At 35.8% G+C, this 15,130-nt stretch overlaps 1 protein-coding gene across 11 annotated transcripts in view; it reads left to right on the top strand.

Annotated features, from left to right (window-relative positions):
* The window catches only part of LOC111866616 (CAP-Gly domain-containing linker protein 2), a 133,898-nt gene extending 119,606 nt beyond the window's left edge, over positions 1 to 14,292 (top strand). For all 11 annotated transcript variants that reach the window (XM_023855746.2, XM_023855745.2, XM_023855740.2 and 8 more), the window contains 7 exons: positions 1,444 to 2,894; positions 3,509 to 3,682; positions 4,406 to 4,523; positions 5,947 to 6,094; positions 7,257 to 7,422; positions 11,411 to 11,595; positions 11,832 to 14,292. In XM_023855746.2, coding sequence (XP_023711514.1) covers positions 1,444 to 2,894; positions 3,509 to 3,682; positions 4,406 to 4,523; positions 5,947 to 6,094; positions 7,257 to 7,422; positions 11,411 to 11,595; positions 11,832 to 11,878 — 2,289 coding nt within the window. In that variant the 3' untranslated portion in view covers positions 11,879 to 14,292. The remainder of the gene's footprint in view (positions 1 to 1,443; positions 2,895 to 3,508; positions 3,683 to 4,405; positions 4,524 to 5,946; positions 6,095 to 7,256; positions 7,423 to 11,410; positions 11,596 to 11,831) is intronic.
* The last annotated feature ends 838 nt before the right edge of the window (positions 14,293 to 15,130 follow it).

Genomic DNA, 15,130 nt, shown 5'->3' with positions numbered 1-15,130 from the left:
AATGTTAGCTCTATGCGCTCGTAGCGGCAAAACGCGGTACTACAAAAGCTCTGCCCACAAAAAAATTAGTTCGGTTTCTTTTGGGTACCCCGTTGTAAATCATGAACATCTGATGTAATCCAATTCAAACCAGACGTTCCATTCTTCAGGTATAGGAAATTCACATTTGGAACCCCTCTTGGTACATCTTGTTTATGTACTAAGAAGAAGAAAATTTTGAGTAACATAAGGATAAATCTTAAAAACTAAACACGGCTCTTAAACTGATTTTAATATAAAGAAATTCTTTACACTCTTGAGATCTTATTTTAGGATTTAACTTATGTAGCATCGGGTGCAAAGTGGTATAATGTTTATAAATAAACAGAACTCCTCCATCTGTAATAGAATAGAGAAATGAATATGATCTTGTTTCATTATTAATGGAGCAGTACATTGGATAGTGCGGACTTTATTTTTAGAAATTCCTAGTATTCACGTGAAGGTCTACATTTGAACTTTGGCTGTCCTCATAACTACCTGTGGTATAGTTGACTAGGTACTTTGTTGGTAGGTTTTGAAACTTCTATTTAAATAAGGCTGATTAAGTATAGATATTTTTTTATTGCGACTTAAAATTTTTTATATAGAAATTAATTCATCTGCTTCCTAGGTTTAAAACTACTAAGAACTCTGCATTGCTGGCACAGATATTACCAGTGCACTTTAAGATGCTGAAATAAGTGAGAATGAACCTGTGCATGATTTAAGGGTCTTGTAGTGGTGGATGTTAAGGTCACTTTCTTCTGAGGTGTGACATTATGTAGATAGTTCCCCTGAATCGAAATGTTGGTACTTATGTACTAGCTACTGGCATGACATCCCAGAAGACCTTTGATGCTGAAGATTAACATTTCTCCATGCATAGTTCAGTTGAACATAGCCACATTAAATGTTATCTGCTGCACTGAGTATTAAAACAAAGAAAAGATCACCTTGTTGTCTGTATGTCTGAGTTCTTGCCTAAAAACTTCTGAATGCCTGTTTGAGGTTAGCAGTTGGAGAAGTGATATGCCTGTAGTCTACTCAGGATGATCAGCCTGAAGGAGAATACAATGTAACATGGTCCTGAAAGCCAGAATAGTGAGCCAAAAGAGACTACCAGTGCTGGGCAGCACCTCGTTAAACACGTTGCTGTGGCAGCAAATACACATTCAACAACAGGAATACTGTTGGATGCAGTCCATATTATGTCAGATACTCAATATATAATGAAAGAAAAGTAGGTGACGGCTCTTCCAGAACTTGTTGTAGTAATAGAGGAGAGGAACAGTATGGACAATGCAATAGAAAAGTAAATTTTAAAAATAATTGTAATTTACCTTTAGACTCAGTGCACGTGTAATGCCAGAGTATGTATATGTTGAGCGTTACCAATATTATATGCAATTGTGTGGGTTTCAGGAGGATGATATCTCTGGCCTAATGAGTACCTCTAGTGATTCATCAGCACAGTTAACCAAACTGAACTCTGAGTTACGGGAAAAGGAAAAGGAAGTTGATGGAGTTAGAGAGCTGCTTACAGCAGCTAATCAGGAGACAGAGATATTGAAACACAAATTACAGCAGGTCATAGAGCAGGGTGAGAAAACAGAACAGGAACTGAAGGTGAAAGCTGAGAATCTTTTACAGCAATTGCAGAAAACAGAGCAAGAAATGAAGCTTCAGTTAGAGGAAGCAAAAGGAATTGAGCAAGAACTTCATCATGAATTAGAGAAAACTATCGCTGAAAATGCCCAGGTTAAAAATGATGCAAAATTGGAAATAGATAAACTCATGCTTGATGCAGAAAAGACAAGGATGGAATTAACAAAGGTAACAGAGAAAAGTAAAACTACAGAACAAGACTTAACAGTCAGAATGGAACAGGCCATTCTGCAGTCAGCAGAGAAAGAGAGGGACCTGAACCAGCAGCTGGAAACAATGAAACTGCAGTTTCAGAAAGTGGAAAAAGAGTTTAAGGAAAACTTAGTGAAAGCTTTGGAAAATGAACAGGAACATGAACAAAAGCTGGTGCAAGTATTAGAGCAGGCTCAAAAAACAGAGAAAGAACTGAGGCAGAAACATACTGAAGAGCTGGAGAGACTGTGTCATGAAAAAGTATCAACAGAAAGTCTTGTAGCAGAGAGAGAATCAAAATTGACTTCGATAACTCAAGATTTTAATAAAGTGATACAAGAGAAGGAAGCTTTAGAGAAATTTGTTCTAGAGAAGGATTTGAAACTTAATCAATTGACTGATGAGCTATCAGTAGTACAAGAACAGAAAAACTCTGCATATAAACTAGTTAAAGAACAAAATGAGAAATTAGCTTCAGTCAGTGCAGAATTATTAAAAGTTCAAGAAGAAAAGATAACTGCAGAAAACAAGAGTACAGAACAGAGAGCAAAAGTTGATGCTGTCACTGAAGAACTGAACCTCGTTCAGAAAGAAAAGGTTGAAACTGAAAGATGCTTAGCAGAAGCAGAAACCAAGCTTTTGGAGCTGCATATAGGTGTAGGGGCACTACAGCAAGCGATGAAAGACACAGAGAGTTCTTCATCAGAAAAAGATTCCCGACTTTCTACAGTTATGACTGAATTAACTAAGTTACAACAGGATAAAGATGCTGTAGATAAAATTTTGATTGAAAAGGATTCAAGATTGTCTGAGACAGTGAAGGAATTGGAAAGGCTTCGTACAGAGAAAGGAGCTGCTGAAAGTCTTGCAACAGAAAGAGAGGAGAAAACAAAGGAAATAGTGCATGAGATGCAACAGTTAAAAGATGACTTTGATGCCCATTGCAAAGAGTTACAGAATAAGTTGATGCAGACTCAGAAGGAGACAGAGGCAGTTCAAGAGTTACAAAAGAAATTGTAAGTAATGGAACTAAAACAGTATTGTATTACAAGATTCTGAAAATATTTGTTTTTCATTTTGTTTGTGTGTTAGTTTGTTTCTTGATCTAGCAGAAGTGTGCAATGATGTGAACTGGCTTTTGAAAGCCTGAACATTAAAACTAATTTTCCTGCTTTTCCATATTATAATTATTTTATTTCTTTTAATTCAGTAGTTTTTAATGTGTGGATTATAATATTTTTCTTAGTCCTTTCATAACATTCCAGTGGATATGTTCATTATGTTGTACTTAAGCAGCAGTTTCCAATTTGCTTACTGTACTTAAAGATTGAATAATTTCAACGTGTCATTGGATGAGAACTTTTAATTTGACGCATGATTTTCAGTGGTAGGACATAAGCATTTGTGAACTTCCATGATAGATATAGTTTATGATTTACAAGGAGGATGTTGAGAGAGGAAACATGAGTGCAGTTTGCCAACAGTAACTAAATCTTCTCTTTCCCTGGTCAGACATGCATTCCTAATTAAGTTTCTGCCAACAGAATGCATTCAGACTTCCTTGTTTAACATCTTCCTGTAGATGGATTTAACTTGAGGCTTTATGTACTATGTGTTTCTAATATTGAAGGGAGCAGGAGAAAACACATATTGATGAACTTCAGGAGCAGCTAAGTATATCTGAAAGGGAGCGTGGACAGCTTGCAGAACAATGCAAAACATTTACGATGGCAGCACAGCAGAGTTCTGAACTCAGTTTGCAGTTGGCAGCTGTGGAGAAGGAACTGAAAGAAACAAAACAAAGGCAAGAGTTTTCCTTCTTCTCATGGTCTAGTTTGCATTACAAAAGCCTCTACTACTGTATTTCTATGCATTGGAGTTGTATTGTCATGTATAGGGCGGTACGCATGATGAGAATGACAGGTTATAGTTTGGACGATTGGATTTATTACCACCTCTCTCCTGGTACTGCAAGTAAAACGCAGGAACTATAACAGTCTCACTGAATCACACATTCCAAATACCACACACTATAGCACACATAAAGCCTTCAAATCACATTTTAAGTGCTCAAAGGTCAACGAACTTTCCATGGGTGTCTCCTACCAAGAACTCAGAACTCAGAACTGAACCATAGCCCCATTGGCTTTTAAGATAACTCCTTTGTACAGACCCCACTTTGCTTTATTAGAATAAGTCATTAGGAAGATGAAGGAAAACCAGGTGGGGATGGAATTAAATGGGACATATCAGCTGCTGATCTGTGCTGATGATGTGAATCTACTGGGTGATAACATAGATACCATAAAGAAAAACACAGAAACGTTAATTGATGCTAGTGAGGAGGTTGGTCTCTTACCATTCTTGTCTCATATCAAGTTCATTTTATGTTGGCTGTCCAGTCCTAAATTCATTTAGGTTGCTACAGAAGTATAGAATATTTTTATTCAGCATGTATATTTGTGCAAAACATTATGCTTACACATGCTTTTGAATATGTTGTATAATGTAATGACATTTTTTATAGGGAGGAGGACTTAAAAGCTAACAGTGAAAAGGAGAAGGAAAGTTTAAAGAAGAAACTGGAGACAACAAATTCTTTGCTTGAGCAAAAAGAAAAAGACTTCCAGACTCAGAAAGCCGAGGTACTCTTTCTGAATAGATTCTTAATGGTTCTGTCTGGTCTATAAATCCAATGGAAGTCAAGGATTTTTATGTTGTTGCAGAAATTTTGGTGTAGTAATGAAGTATCTGGTGTCAGCTCACAGATTAGCTCCCCATTAGTGTGCTTCATGTTTATTTTGAGACATAATTGGTATTTATTTTTTATATAGAAAGGTTGTCATTGGTACATATGCTTGACCATTCATACATCGTAGGAGCACTACATCCCACTCACTTTGGTTTGCAGGAAACAATAGGCTGGCACAGAAATAACTACAGATATTTTCTTAGATGGATAGAATAATTACAGGAAATGAATGAAGCACAACTTTGGTGATGAAGGGTCATACAAACTAAGTGATCAGACCAGATTTAAGTGTCTGTTTCAAGTGATGGATTCAAATTTGATGATGCAGACATCATTTAGTTAGTCTTAACCCTCTTATGCCACCTTTAGGCATAAATACATGGGAAATAATTACAGTAATGTGAACCATATGTGATTTATGTATAAATTATGATACTGACCATTAGCAAACTAAATCTTGTAGTTATTGATGAAGCAGGAAGTATGAATGGTAAGTTCTCCACACCTCACCTGTGAGTTGAAGCTGAAATGATCTTTCTAGAAGTCCTCTGTGCGACGCTTATTCCATAATGCACACAGGGTTAAGGAACTGTGAGACGCAATGAGATTAGATTGAAAATTTTAAAAATATCATTTGGAAGAAAATTAGAATGGTTTTCAAATAAAATGATTTTAATGTCTTGAAATACAGTAGTTCTTAATTCAAAATGAGATGTTAGGAATGATTGCTTATAGGGAAATTTCTCCAACATGTGTATCAAAGATTCACTTTTAGTGTCTGAAGGCACCAGCTCTATTGGACAGCTGAAGTAGCTACCATCTCAAAGCACTTTTCTCCTAATTACCTTTCCTTTATTTTTCCATTATTCCAAAGTGGTAGAGGCCTATTAATTTTTTAAACATAGTACTTTACTTTCATTCTATTGCCTTCGTTATGTACTTCTTTCAGTATTGAAAGAAAAAGAATGAGAAATTTAAACAGTTCTCAATCACTGCATATGGAATATAATTTTACATTTAAAATAGAGAAAATGTAAAACTATGTAGCAGTACAGACTTTAGGTCAGAAACAAATTTTGAGCTTTTCATGATTATAATCATAATACTCATAATCGATTAAGAAAATAAACAACAAACTATGGAAAATCCTTCCAAAGCTCTGAAGTGTCGTATAAGATTTTCATATACTTGAAAACATGAAATGAGATAAGAGTATATGAAATGGTTGTCATGATGAGTGGAATGGTGTGAACATGCAAGCCAGACACAAGAGCTGGAAATGTCTTAATGCAATGTAGATTACACCCTCTTTTCAGATTTCTTCCTTACTGACAGAGAAAGCACAGGGCAAACAGTATAAAGCTTTGCTGGAAGGTTTGCAACATGAAAAGCAGCAGCTTGAAACCAAAGTAGGGGAAATGCAGAAGACTGTTGCACAGTCAGAAGTTAATGCAAATAGTGATGGTAAGTCAGATATAGAGAAAATGGTACACTTTTTTTTTAAACCTCCTTGTACTGCTGTTATGACACAGTTTGGTTAATGGGTTTGTGATGTAACAGAACTTAGTATCCTACACTGAACTGGGCAGTATTGTTCAACATCTGAACTGTGTATAGTCACTATATTGACACCAGTGGTGTCTGAGAATTCAAATGTTTGTAGGTTATGTAGCCTCTGAGGTTCATATTTTCTTTTCTTCACAAAAACAGCCAGTAGATAAGAAGACAGTATAAAATCCTGGATTCCCTGTGAAATGTGGACATGGGACTAAAATGGGAGACAGAAAGGTATTATTACAGAGTGATAAATCCAGCAAATTCTATTAATACTTCATTTAAGAAAAGTGTACAGTATGAGTATAAGCTCATATAGTTTATGTTTAGTGACAGATTTTTAGGATGACATTGATGCGTATATTTGGGTTCCAGAAATGTATACTATATTTCTGCACACACTTGTACAATTAATTAATACAGAAGAAGAGTATTATTTGCAGTCAGTATAGTCTGGAGCTGTGATAGCTCAGTTGGTATACCAACTAGACTATGGGCTGGGCAATTGAAGAGTTGGGTTTCAATCCTGGGCAGGGGCAAGAGATTCTGTTCCTCTGCAAGGCATCCAGACTGGCTCTGATGCTTACCCAGCATCAGCTGTTTAGTATCAGAATCCTTTCCCCATGGACAAAGTGGCTGGGGAGTGAAGCTGACCAGTCACCTGCATCTAGTGCCAAGGTTAAATACATGGAATTATATTTCCACTCCCCCATACATCTTCAGGGGCACATTACCTTTAGTGCTCAATAATTTCAGTGTTCTGTGGTGTATACAATCTACAGTTTGTAATCAAATTGCATAAGTAATTTGTGTTGGAACTGCTTTAAACTAATTGAAAATGAACCGGAAAACATCAGTATACATAAAACTTGAATTTTGAAAGAGTTAATCAACAGCTTATCTGTTTTACCCTTTTTAACCACTTGACACAGCTCCTAGCCTGAGAAGATTTTATCAACTTTATCTGCTGTGAAAGCTTCATATCTTACAATTCACCTGTTATGACTGACTGACTAACATATTACTGGTATCTTATTTTTTTTGTTACCTAAAAGATATCATTTGTTTTCAGATCCCACACATCACAAGTTAGTAGAGGAGAAGGAACTTGCTCAAGGCCAGATTGATTTCCTCAACTCTGTGATTGTAGATCTGCAGCGCAAGAATGATGATTTGAAGGCTCGCATTGAGATTCTGGAGATTGGGATCTCCCCTGCTGATGCTGATGAGCTGAACTTGTAAGAGACATTATTGATGAGTACTGTCTTCACATTTCTCAATACATTACATTGCATTCCATTCCCTGGATCCAGAGTTAGTCAAAATGACTGTAGGATATGAAATGTGTCACCTGTACAGTACAACTTGTGGTTATACATGAGGGTATTAAAAAATACATCCACATATATACATCAGTACTGTCAACTTTTTAAACAATAAGTATTCATCAACAGATAGACTGAGTTTAAGTATAGCTTTAGTGTTATTTTATTGTGCTTTTTTCACCCATAAGACCTACACCTTTATTCTGAATAGAAAACTAGCTTCAAAGGTATTTAAAAAAAATATATAAAAAAGAGTTAAACTTATAGTTTATAACCTTATTTTTGGAAACTGGTTCCCACTTTCCATTTTCTAATAGATACTGAAATTGAGCAATGGTTTCATTATTTTTTTTTTTTGGTTCTCTGTTTCAAGGGTATTAAACTTACTTTTGTAGTAATATTATTTATATAAGGAATTGAGCATCGTGGTCTGAGAGGCCGTTGGCTACAAGAGATGTACAAGAATAGTTTGACCTTGTACAATCTACAATATTATTGTTAATGGCTCTACTCAAGGAATTTTAAATTCTAGTTGAAGAATTCACAGTGTGTGACAAATGTTATCTCTTTAGTAAAGAGTTTACTTGTTTTTTTCTAGCAATTTTCATTTCAGTAGTTTACGTTTATGTCTCCACAGATTATAAACTCAAAATTTGGATTGTACAAATATTTCGAAGTTGCATCTAGTCTTCTTAGAAATTCTAACATCTCCTAAAGGAGCTGTGTATGACCTTAATATAATTAAGTTAGATGTTTTAGTTACCATTTAATTTAATTTGTAACACACATGTCAGGTCTTCTATTCACTTCTCTTGTAAGCACTACACTAGTCTCTCAGTTGTTCTGAGCTCTCTTTAACTCTCCACATACTCTGACTTAACCTTAAACAGATCTTCATTATATAAGCGCCCCATGGACAAAACAGAAAACAAGTCACATGATAATACTGTTGCAGTGTGATGTCGTTGCGCCTGTGCTGAAGTCTATATGCTGAGTTGTTGCCTAGAAGTGGGTTGCCTAACATCATTGCTTCATTGTTGCGAGTGTGTATTGCACGTGTTTACTGGCCTGTTACCTAGCAACGCTCTGACCATCCATGCTACATTGCTTCCTCCTTAAGGCTGTTTGTTCTGAATAGCCTATCGGTGCATCACAATTCCTTCTTTCTAAAGTTTCTGCTCGTTGCATCTTGTGGTTTGGCTCCTCCTCAGTGATCAGCCTCCAACTGCTACAATACGCATTCCTCCCCTCTGTAGGTCTTTTCGGCAGAAGGTAAAAAAGGGGGGGTAAAGCTATCCCTGTAACAGGCCATGGAGGCTCATAGGGTTGTGAGATATTGAGGGTCCCACATTAAGTAGACAGATGACAGTAAGGTTGTCAGCCTTACATGCAGGCTGCCCTCTAACCCCCTCCCCCGAAGATTCCTGGTACTCACTTCTCTTAGAGGCTGAGTTGACCCTGGGGCCATAGTGCATCTGGAAGGATTAGAGAAATTGAAAATCCACCTCATTGGGACTCAAACCCACAACCTTCCAGTTTGTAGCATAGTGCCTCAAATAACTATGCTACCGCATGTCCGCTAAAACAACTCCGTGGTTTTAGTCTGCAAGCCAACACTACCAACCAAGCGACCACCACTTGTTGGCGAAGTTAGTGCCAACTTCAGTGATAGATGGTGTAGTGTGGTCAGCAGAACATATCCCCATGGCCTTTAATTTCAGTTTTCTAGATTGGAGCCGCTATGTTTTTTTTAAATAGCTCCTTGATTATCATCATGAGGCTGAGCAGACCTCGTTCCAGGCCCACTATTTCTCAGAAAATCTGGTAGGGCCAGGAATCGAACATGGACCTCTGGATCTGTAGCCAGGACCTCTGACCATTAGACCACAGACGCGGTCCTTTTTGACAGAAGCTGGAGCCTGATAGGTAACTATTCATTATGAAGTGCAGCAGCTCCTGTTTAACCATGTGATGCTTACTTAAACATAACATGTGAGGGTTTAAGTTGTCTATTTCAAAAGAGTGTATTAATTCATCACTTATGCTTCTCAGTCCTCTGATATTCTTGCGTTGGAGGCTGCTGCATTTTGTTTGTGAAATTCAAAGACTGCAGGATTGTGTTTAATATATGTTAAGCACCTATGTGCTTTTGGGTTTGAGCTAAACAAAGGAGAAGCCCTAGCATGGGTTATAACAGGACTACTGCTTCACAAGTTCAGAACCTTAAAAATAAAATTGAATAACTCAAATGACAGTACTAGAAATAAATTGGAGAGTTCCGATCATACTTTTTCTTTTTCTGTTATTTATCCTACTTCCTTCTTCTGTCTATCTTTTGGGTAATTCATCATACTTTGTATCATCCTTCACAAAAATTCGCACATGAACCCTCTTTTTTCTGAGTGATCTCTTACTCAGTGTTTTTACATTACTTGCAGAGACTGTTTAGCTTCACATTACTTGTGATGGTTGTGAATGTTGAATTTTGAATATGAAAGGAAGCAGTTGTCTGCTGCTAAAAGACACAGTCCCATTCATTATTCACCTAATGGACTTTTGGGGAACAATGTCCAGCAATGTCCAGTCTGACATAATAGTCACAGAGTATTTCCCACATTAAAGACAGACGTGTTTCCTTTGAGTTAGCTCTCTTACCTTGTCCCCTTCACTTGTGCTCTCCATTTTTGGATGGTTGTAATACTGTGGCTTTCTGTCTGTATTAATATGTGTAGAAATCTGTATGAAAGGTTACAACTTATAGAGTCCTGACAGTAGATAAACATTCATGGTGACATGGGCCTAGTTTTTTGTAGAGAGTAGCTTCATTTTATTTCTTTGGGTTGGGTGAAGTGTTTATTCTTTGCACTCAAGGGAACAGTTCATTAGATGCCCTGTTAGGTAGTTTAAGTCTTTAATATCTAACCGTATTTTTCAAAATGAACCTTCAATTGAAAAGAGTAAGTGAAGAGAATACTGTTTAAGGCACAGGACTCAAATCATCAGTGAAGGAAACTTGCTAGAACTTAAGCCTGGCCTTTTTTCCTCACTTCACTTTAAAATATCTTTAATTAGGAGGTCTTTTTAATACTTCAGACTCTGGAAAACTTTTCCATAGCTTTGTTTCAGTACCTTAATTATTTATGAGGTAATATTGCAGGCTTCATAAAGCTTAAAATCTGTTCTTTTGTGGTGCCACAGTTGCCATAATAAAAGTTGTATTGTTTGCAAATACTAAAGATCTCCCTAGCAGGACCTATAAGGCACTAGGAAAGTAACAGCATTATTATATCTGTTAGATTTGAGGTTTTCACAGTGCTGACCATGAAGAGTAAATCTTTGTAGGTTGTAAAGCTGTGTAATTTTGTAGAAGTCCACCAGGGTTCCACCAAAACATGGTATTCTTACTAAACACTATGGCATTGCAACCCAGAATATTTAACTCGTTAGATTTATGTGAGACTTTTGTACAATATGTATTGCAACATATTTTCTATACATAAAATGTGGTAGAAATATAAACAGATTATATCACTATAGTAAGCATCCTCCGTGAGAAGTATGATGGCTTGGTTGGATTCTGTGGGAAGATAACCAAGGTCTTGTATTTGAATAAAACCATAAATAACATCTTACATAAAACATAGGTGTAATAATATCGGAATCTAGCATAAAATATTTCACTCATCTAAAATCATACATGTGTGCCAGAAATAGTGCTGGTATTAAAATGAAGTGGAAATCCATGAATTCCAATAGTAGACTGTTAATCTGAAGTTTGTCTATAAAAGTTCTAGATGACCGTCTCTGGTAGGTTTTCCAGCATGTCATGTTATGCCTTATGCTTGTTTATTTCCTTCAGCACATGTATGTGTAATATTTCAGCACTTTAATTTAATTTCAGAAATGGTATAAAGCCCAATATGGTAGCTCCACGTGTGTTCTGTGATATCTGTGACATGTTTGATCTGCACGAGACTGAAGACTGTCCACGCCAAGCTATGGACACACCCCCACCTTCTCAGCACAGCCGGCATGGTGTAGGGAAGAAACGGGGTGAGGAGAGACCTTACTGTGAAATCTGTGAAGGTAAGTAATACATGTTTTTTTTTGCAATTATAAGAGATGCATGTTTTACAAGGATATTAGTGATATCCTATATTTGAGTATGTGATACTGTGTAATCTGGTAAAGTTCACTGTGGTTTCAGAGGATGTACTGCCTCCATATTTGTCAATATTCAAGGTCAGCTAGTAAGCCAAGCAAGCAAGAAGCCAACAAAAGAATAACAATTTTCAGCTAATATAATTTTCTTTTATTTTCAGTATTTGGCCATGCTACAGAGGATTGTGATGATGGCGAAACATTTTAACCTGCAGTAATGTTGTAGAATAAAGTTTTTACGTAAGATAATAACTATAGTGTAATAAACGGACATGTAACAATCTCTATGTTAGCATAGACTTGTAGGGTCAAATGAAAATAGATGCTATTTTTATATTTATACTTGTACATAACTATGTAAATTCTTGAAACAGGTGCTCTGAAAGTGCCGTGTGTATCCATATATAAAATTCTGGTACTGATACTAAGTTTATGCAAGCTGTGCATAAAAGAGTGATACCTGTTACGGTATATTTTTGTATAATTATTGATGATTTTTTTTTGTTTAAATGTGTTCTTAGTTATAGCTAATTTATAAACTGGGGTATGTTATATAATTCTAATTTGTTTTGGAGTATGTTGTATTCTGTTTCCATTTCAGAAATATCAATATTGAATAGGGACTTAGGGAATCAGGACCTCTTTGACAGATTAAAAAGAAATGGAAGAAGTGTTTTTAACTGCAACAGGTGACCACAATATTGTAGGTTCATTTAATTAAGAATGTAGATAAATTTCAACAGAAGTTCTCTAAATGGAGTTATAGTTTCATTAGCATCAGTGATAAACTGAAAATTTTTTTTCTCTGTCTTTTGTTCTGATTTACATGAGAGCTTTAAGAAAGAATTACTTCCAGATGTGGGATTGAGGCATTTGTGAAGGTTTTGTGATGTGAAATAATTTCCACTTTGTTAGTCAGCACAATGTAATTTTGTACTGGTACGAGTAATATTTAAATGTACAGAATATCTCATAAGTCTGGAATCACAGGCAGTATTTGCATTTTAACATAGTTGTAACAAAATATATTTACTATGTCCACCATTCATGCCACCATAAAAAATAAAACATTTTTATGAATGAGAATTGTGATGTGATCTCATGGCATGCTGTGATAATTTATTCTTGAAAATGCTGTGGTTTATATTCCAAACTTATGGGGCATTATAGACATCAGTACAGATATATATTTAATGGACATTAACATTCACTGAAATACAAAATTAAATTGTAATGGAAATAGAATAATGGTCAACTCCTTTAGTCTGAATATGTCCTCCCAATTTTGAAATTAATATCTGAAGTGTGGAAGAGGGTATGAAATAGAATTATGATTAAATTTACTGTGAATCTGGGACAAGTATGTAAAGTAAGAAACTTCATTGGCTACAGTGAGACCAAAGATCTAATTTATAAATGACTAGTGTCCTTTATATTAATGAAACAGGACTTTACATTTTAAAATGTTCTTGTGGTTTGAACTTATAAATGGTATAGGTAATTGTAAGGTCTATTGTATTACACAGATAGTGTTCTGTAATTCATTAACACTTTTGCTGCGTATTATTTTGTGACAGTTTTCCTAAAATGCAACAAAACTGCATTTTCATTGCACAGTGAATGAAGTGAAATGACAGTGAAAGGGGATTTTTATTTCCTGACGTGGAATGAAGTATAATGACACACCATATAGTAATGGACACTTGGGTGACTTCAGACGAATATAGCAGCAGTAGGGTTAAATATGATTTTGGGCATTTCATTTTAATACATGAAAATTCTTTGGAGTATGACATTATTTGAGACTATAAGACAAAAATCACATTGAACTGGAATATAGAATACAGTTTATTTTGACAGAATAAAATATTCCCAATTTTACTATAATAATTTGATAGTTATTATTTGTATGTTCATGTTCGTATTGTAATTTATTGGGTATGATCTGAATTCGAAACTTATGAAGGCAGGTAGCAATAAATAACATTTTGAAATTGTACATAAATTATACAGTATTTCAGAAATGAAATTTACTGTTGAAAGTGTAGTACAGAACACTTTTCTTTTGTTTGAAAGATGTGCAGTATATATTTCAAACTTGTTTCAGAAAGGTTTATATCGTTACTCCTCTTGCAGTTGGTGCCATTGTCTCATTTCTTATTCAAGAAGTTTACTGAATATAAAGTAGGATTACATTTTATGAAGCCTGTTTTAATTACATTGCTGAAGGTTATTGTTAGTTAAATAATGTTTATAAGAAGTGTTCATCTGGGTTAAGTTATTCCATTGTTATAACTGTTTTAATAATTTACATTGATGATAATATTTATGAAGTATCTTTCCATATTAGATGAAATCAAACTTGGTATTTGTAAAAAAATTATGTCTGATCTACATAAACATTTGAACAAAATCAGTCCTCTGGCTACTTCAGGCTCATATCTGCTGTATTATCCATTACAGAATGCAGCAGCTTAAATTGAGCTCAATTCAATGACAGGATGTCAAATACTTGGCAGAAACAACACCAAATTTATTGAAATATTCATAAGTCATCTTGTTACTAATTGTCATTAATCATAATAATTGTTAGCAAATAAAGATCAATAGACTTTTAAATTACTTTCCCCTTTTTATATGTTTCTAATAATATACGCCATAGACTGATGGATAATTTATTATTGAGTTCAACCAAGTAATGGTTCAGAGGTGAAGCTCCAACTAAGGTCCAAAGTGGCTGACATGCTGGGTGGTCGCACACCTCAGATGAGACCCGTATTACTAAACATACTGTAACATGTTTCGTTACTGAGTACACTGTTTGGATTGTTAATTGGTTTATTTAACAACCTGCAAGTCTCGGCTACAATTAAAATATAACAGTGTTACGGGCTTCCACACTTTACAAACCCTATGCACTAATCAATTCACTCTGTCCTCAGTAGTATACATGTATTAATTACGATACGGGAGCTATACAAGTGTCACTGTATCACATACTCCCAATTATTACTCAGTTATCACAAACTATCACTGATTATCACACATGCGTCCAGTTCTTCTATCCGCGACGGCTGCTATATTCCAACTCAACTTGTAGGCTGCTGCCTTGAGAACTCACTTCGGTGGCTGATACACTTTTAACTGCCTTCGGTGGCTGTGTAGTTCCCTTATATAGTCGCAGTGCCCGCCTGTTACCCATGTCACAGCTGCATTGCGTGTTATGTCACCGTGGGGAGAGGGGCGGGGTGTTGACTTGCCTATTACCATAGTAATGACAGCGCTACAATGCCGCCACGTACTGCTGGGGAGGGAGAGGTGTCCTCCATTGCGCAACACATCACAATACATTCTCTTGACAGATTTAGTGTAGTTTTTCTCAGCTGCTTCAGGTGAATATGGGAGCAGTACAGTGATATTATCTGGGGGCTGAGACAATGTATGGCCCTTCCACTATGTT

This window comes from Cryptotermes secundus, unplaced genomic scaffold (genome assembly GCF_002891405.2).
Source record: "Cryptotermes secundus unplaced genomic scaffold, Csec_1.0 scaffold885, whole genome shotgun sequence".
NCBI lineage: Eukaryota > Metazoa > Arthropoda > Insecta > Blattodea > Kalotermitidae > Cryptotermes > Cryptotermes secundus.
The sequence above is the reverse complement of the archived record's forward strand: the minus strand, read 5'-3'. Positions and strand labels throughout refer to the sequence as shown.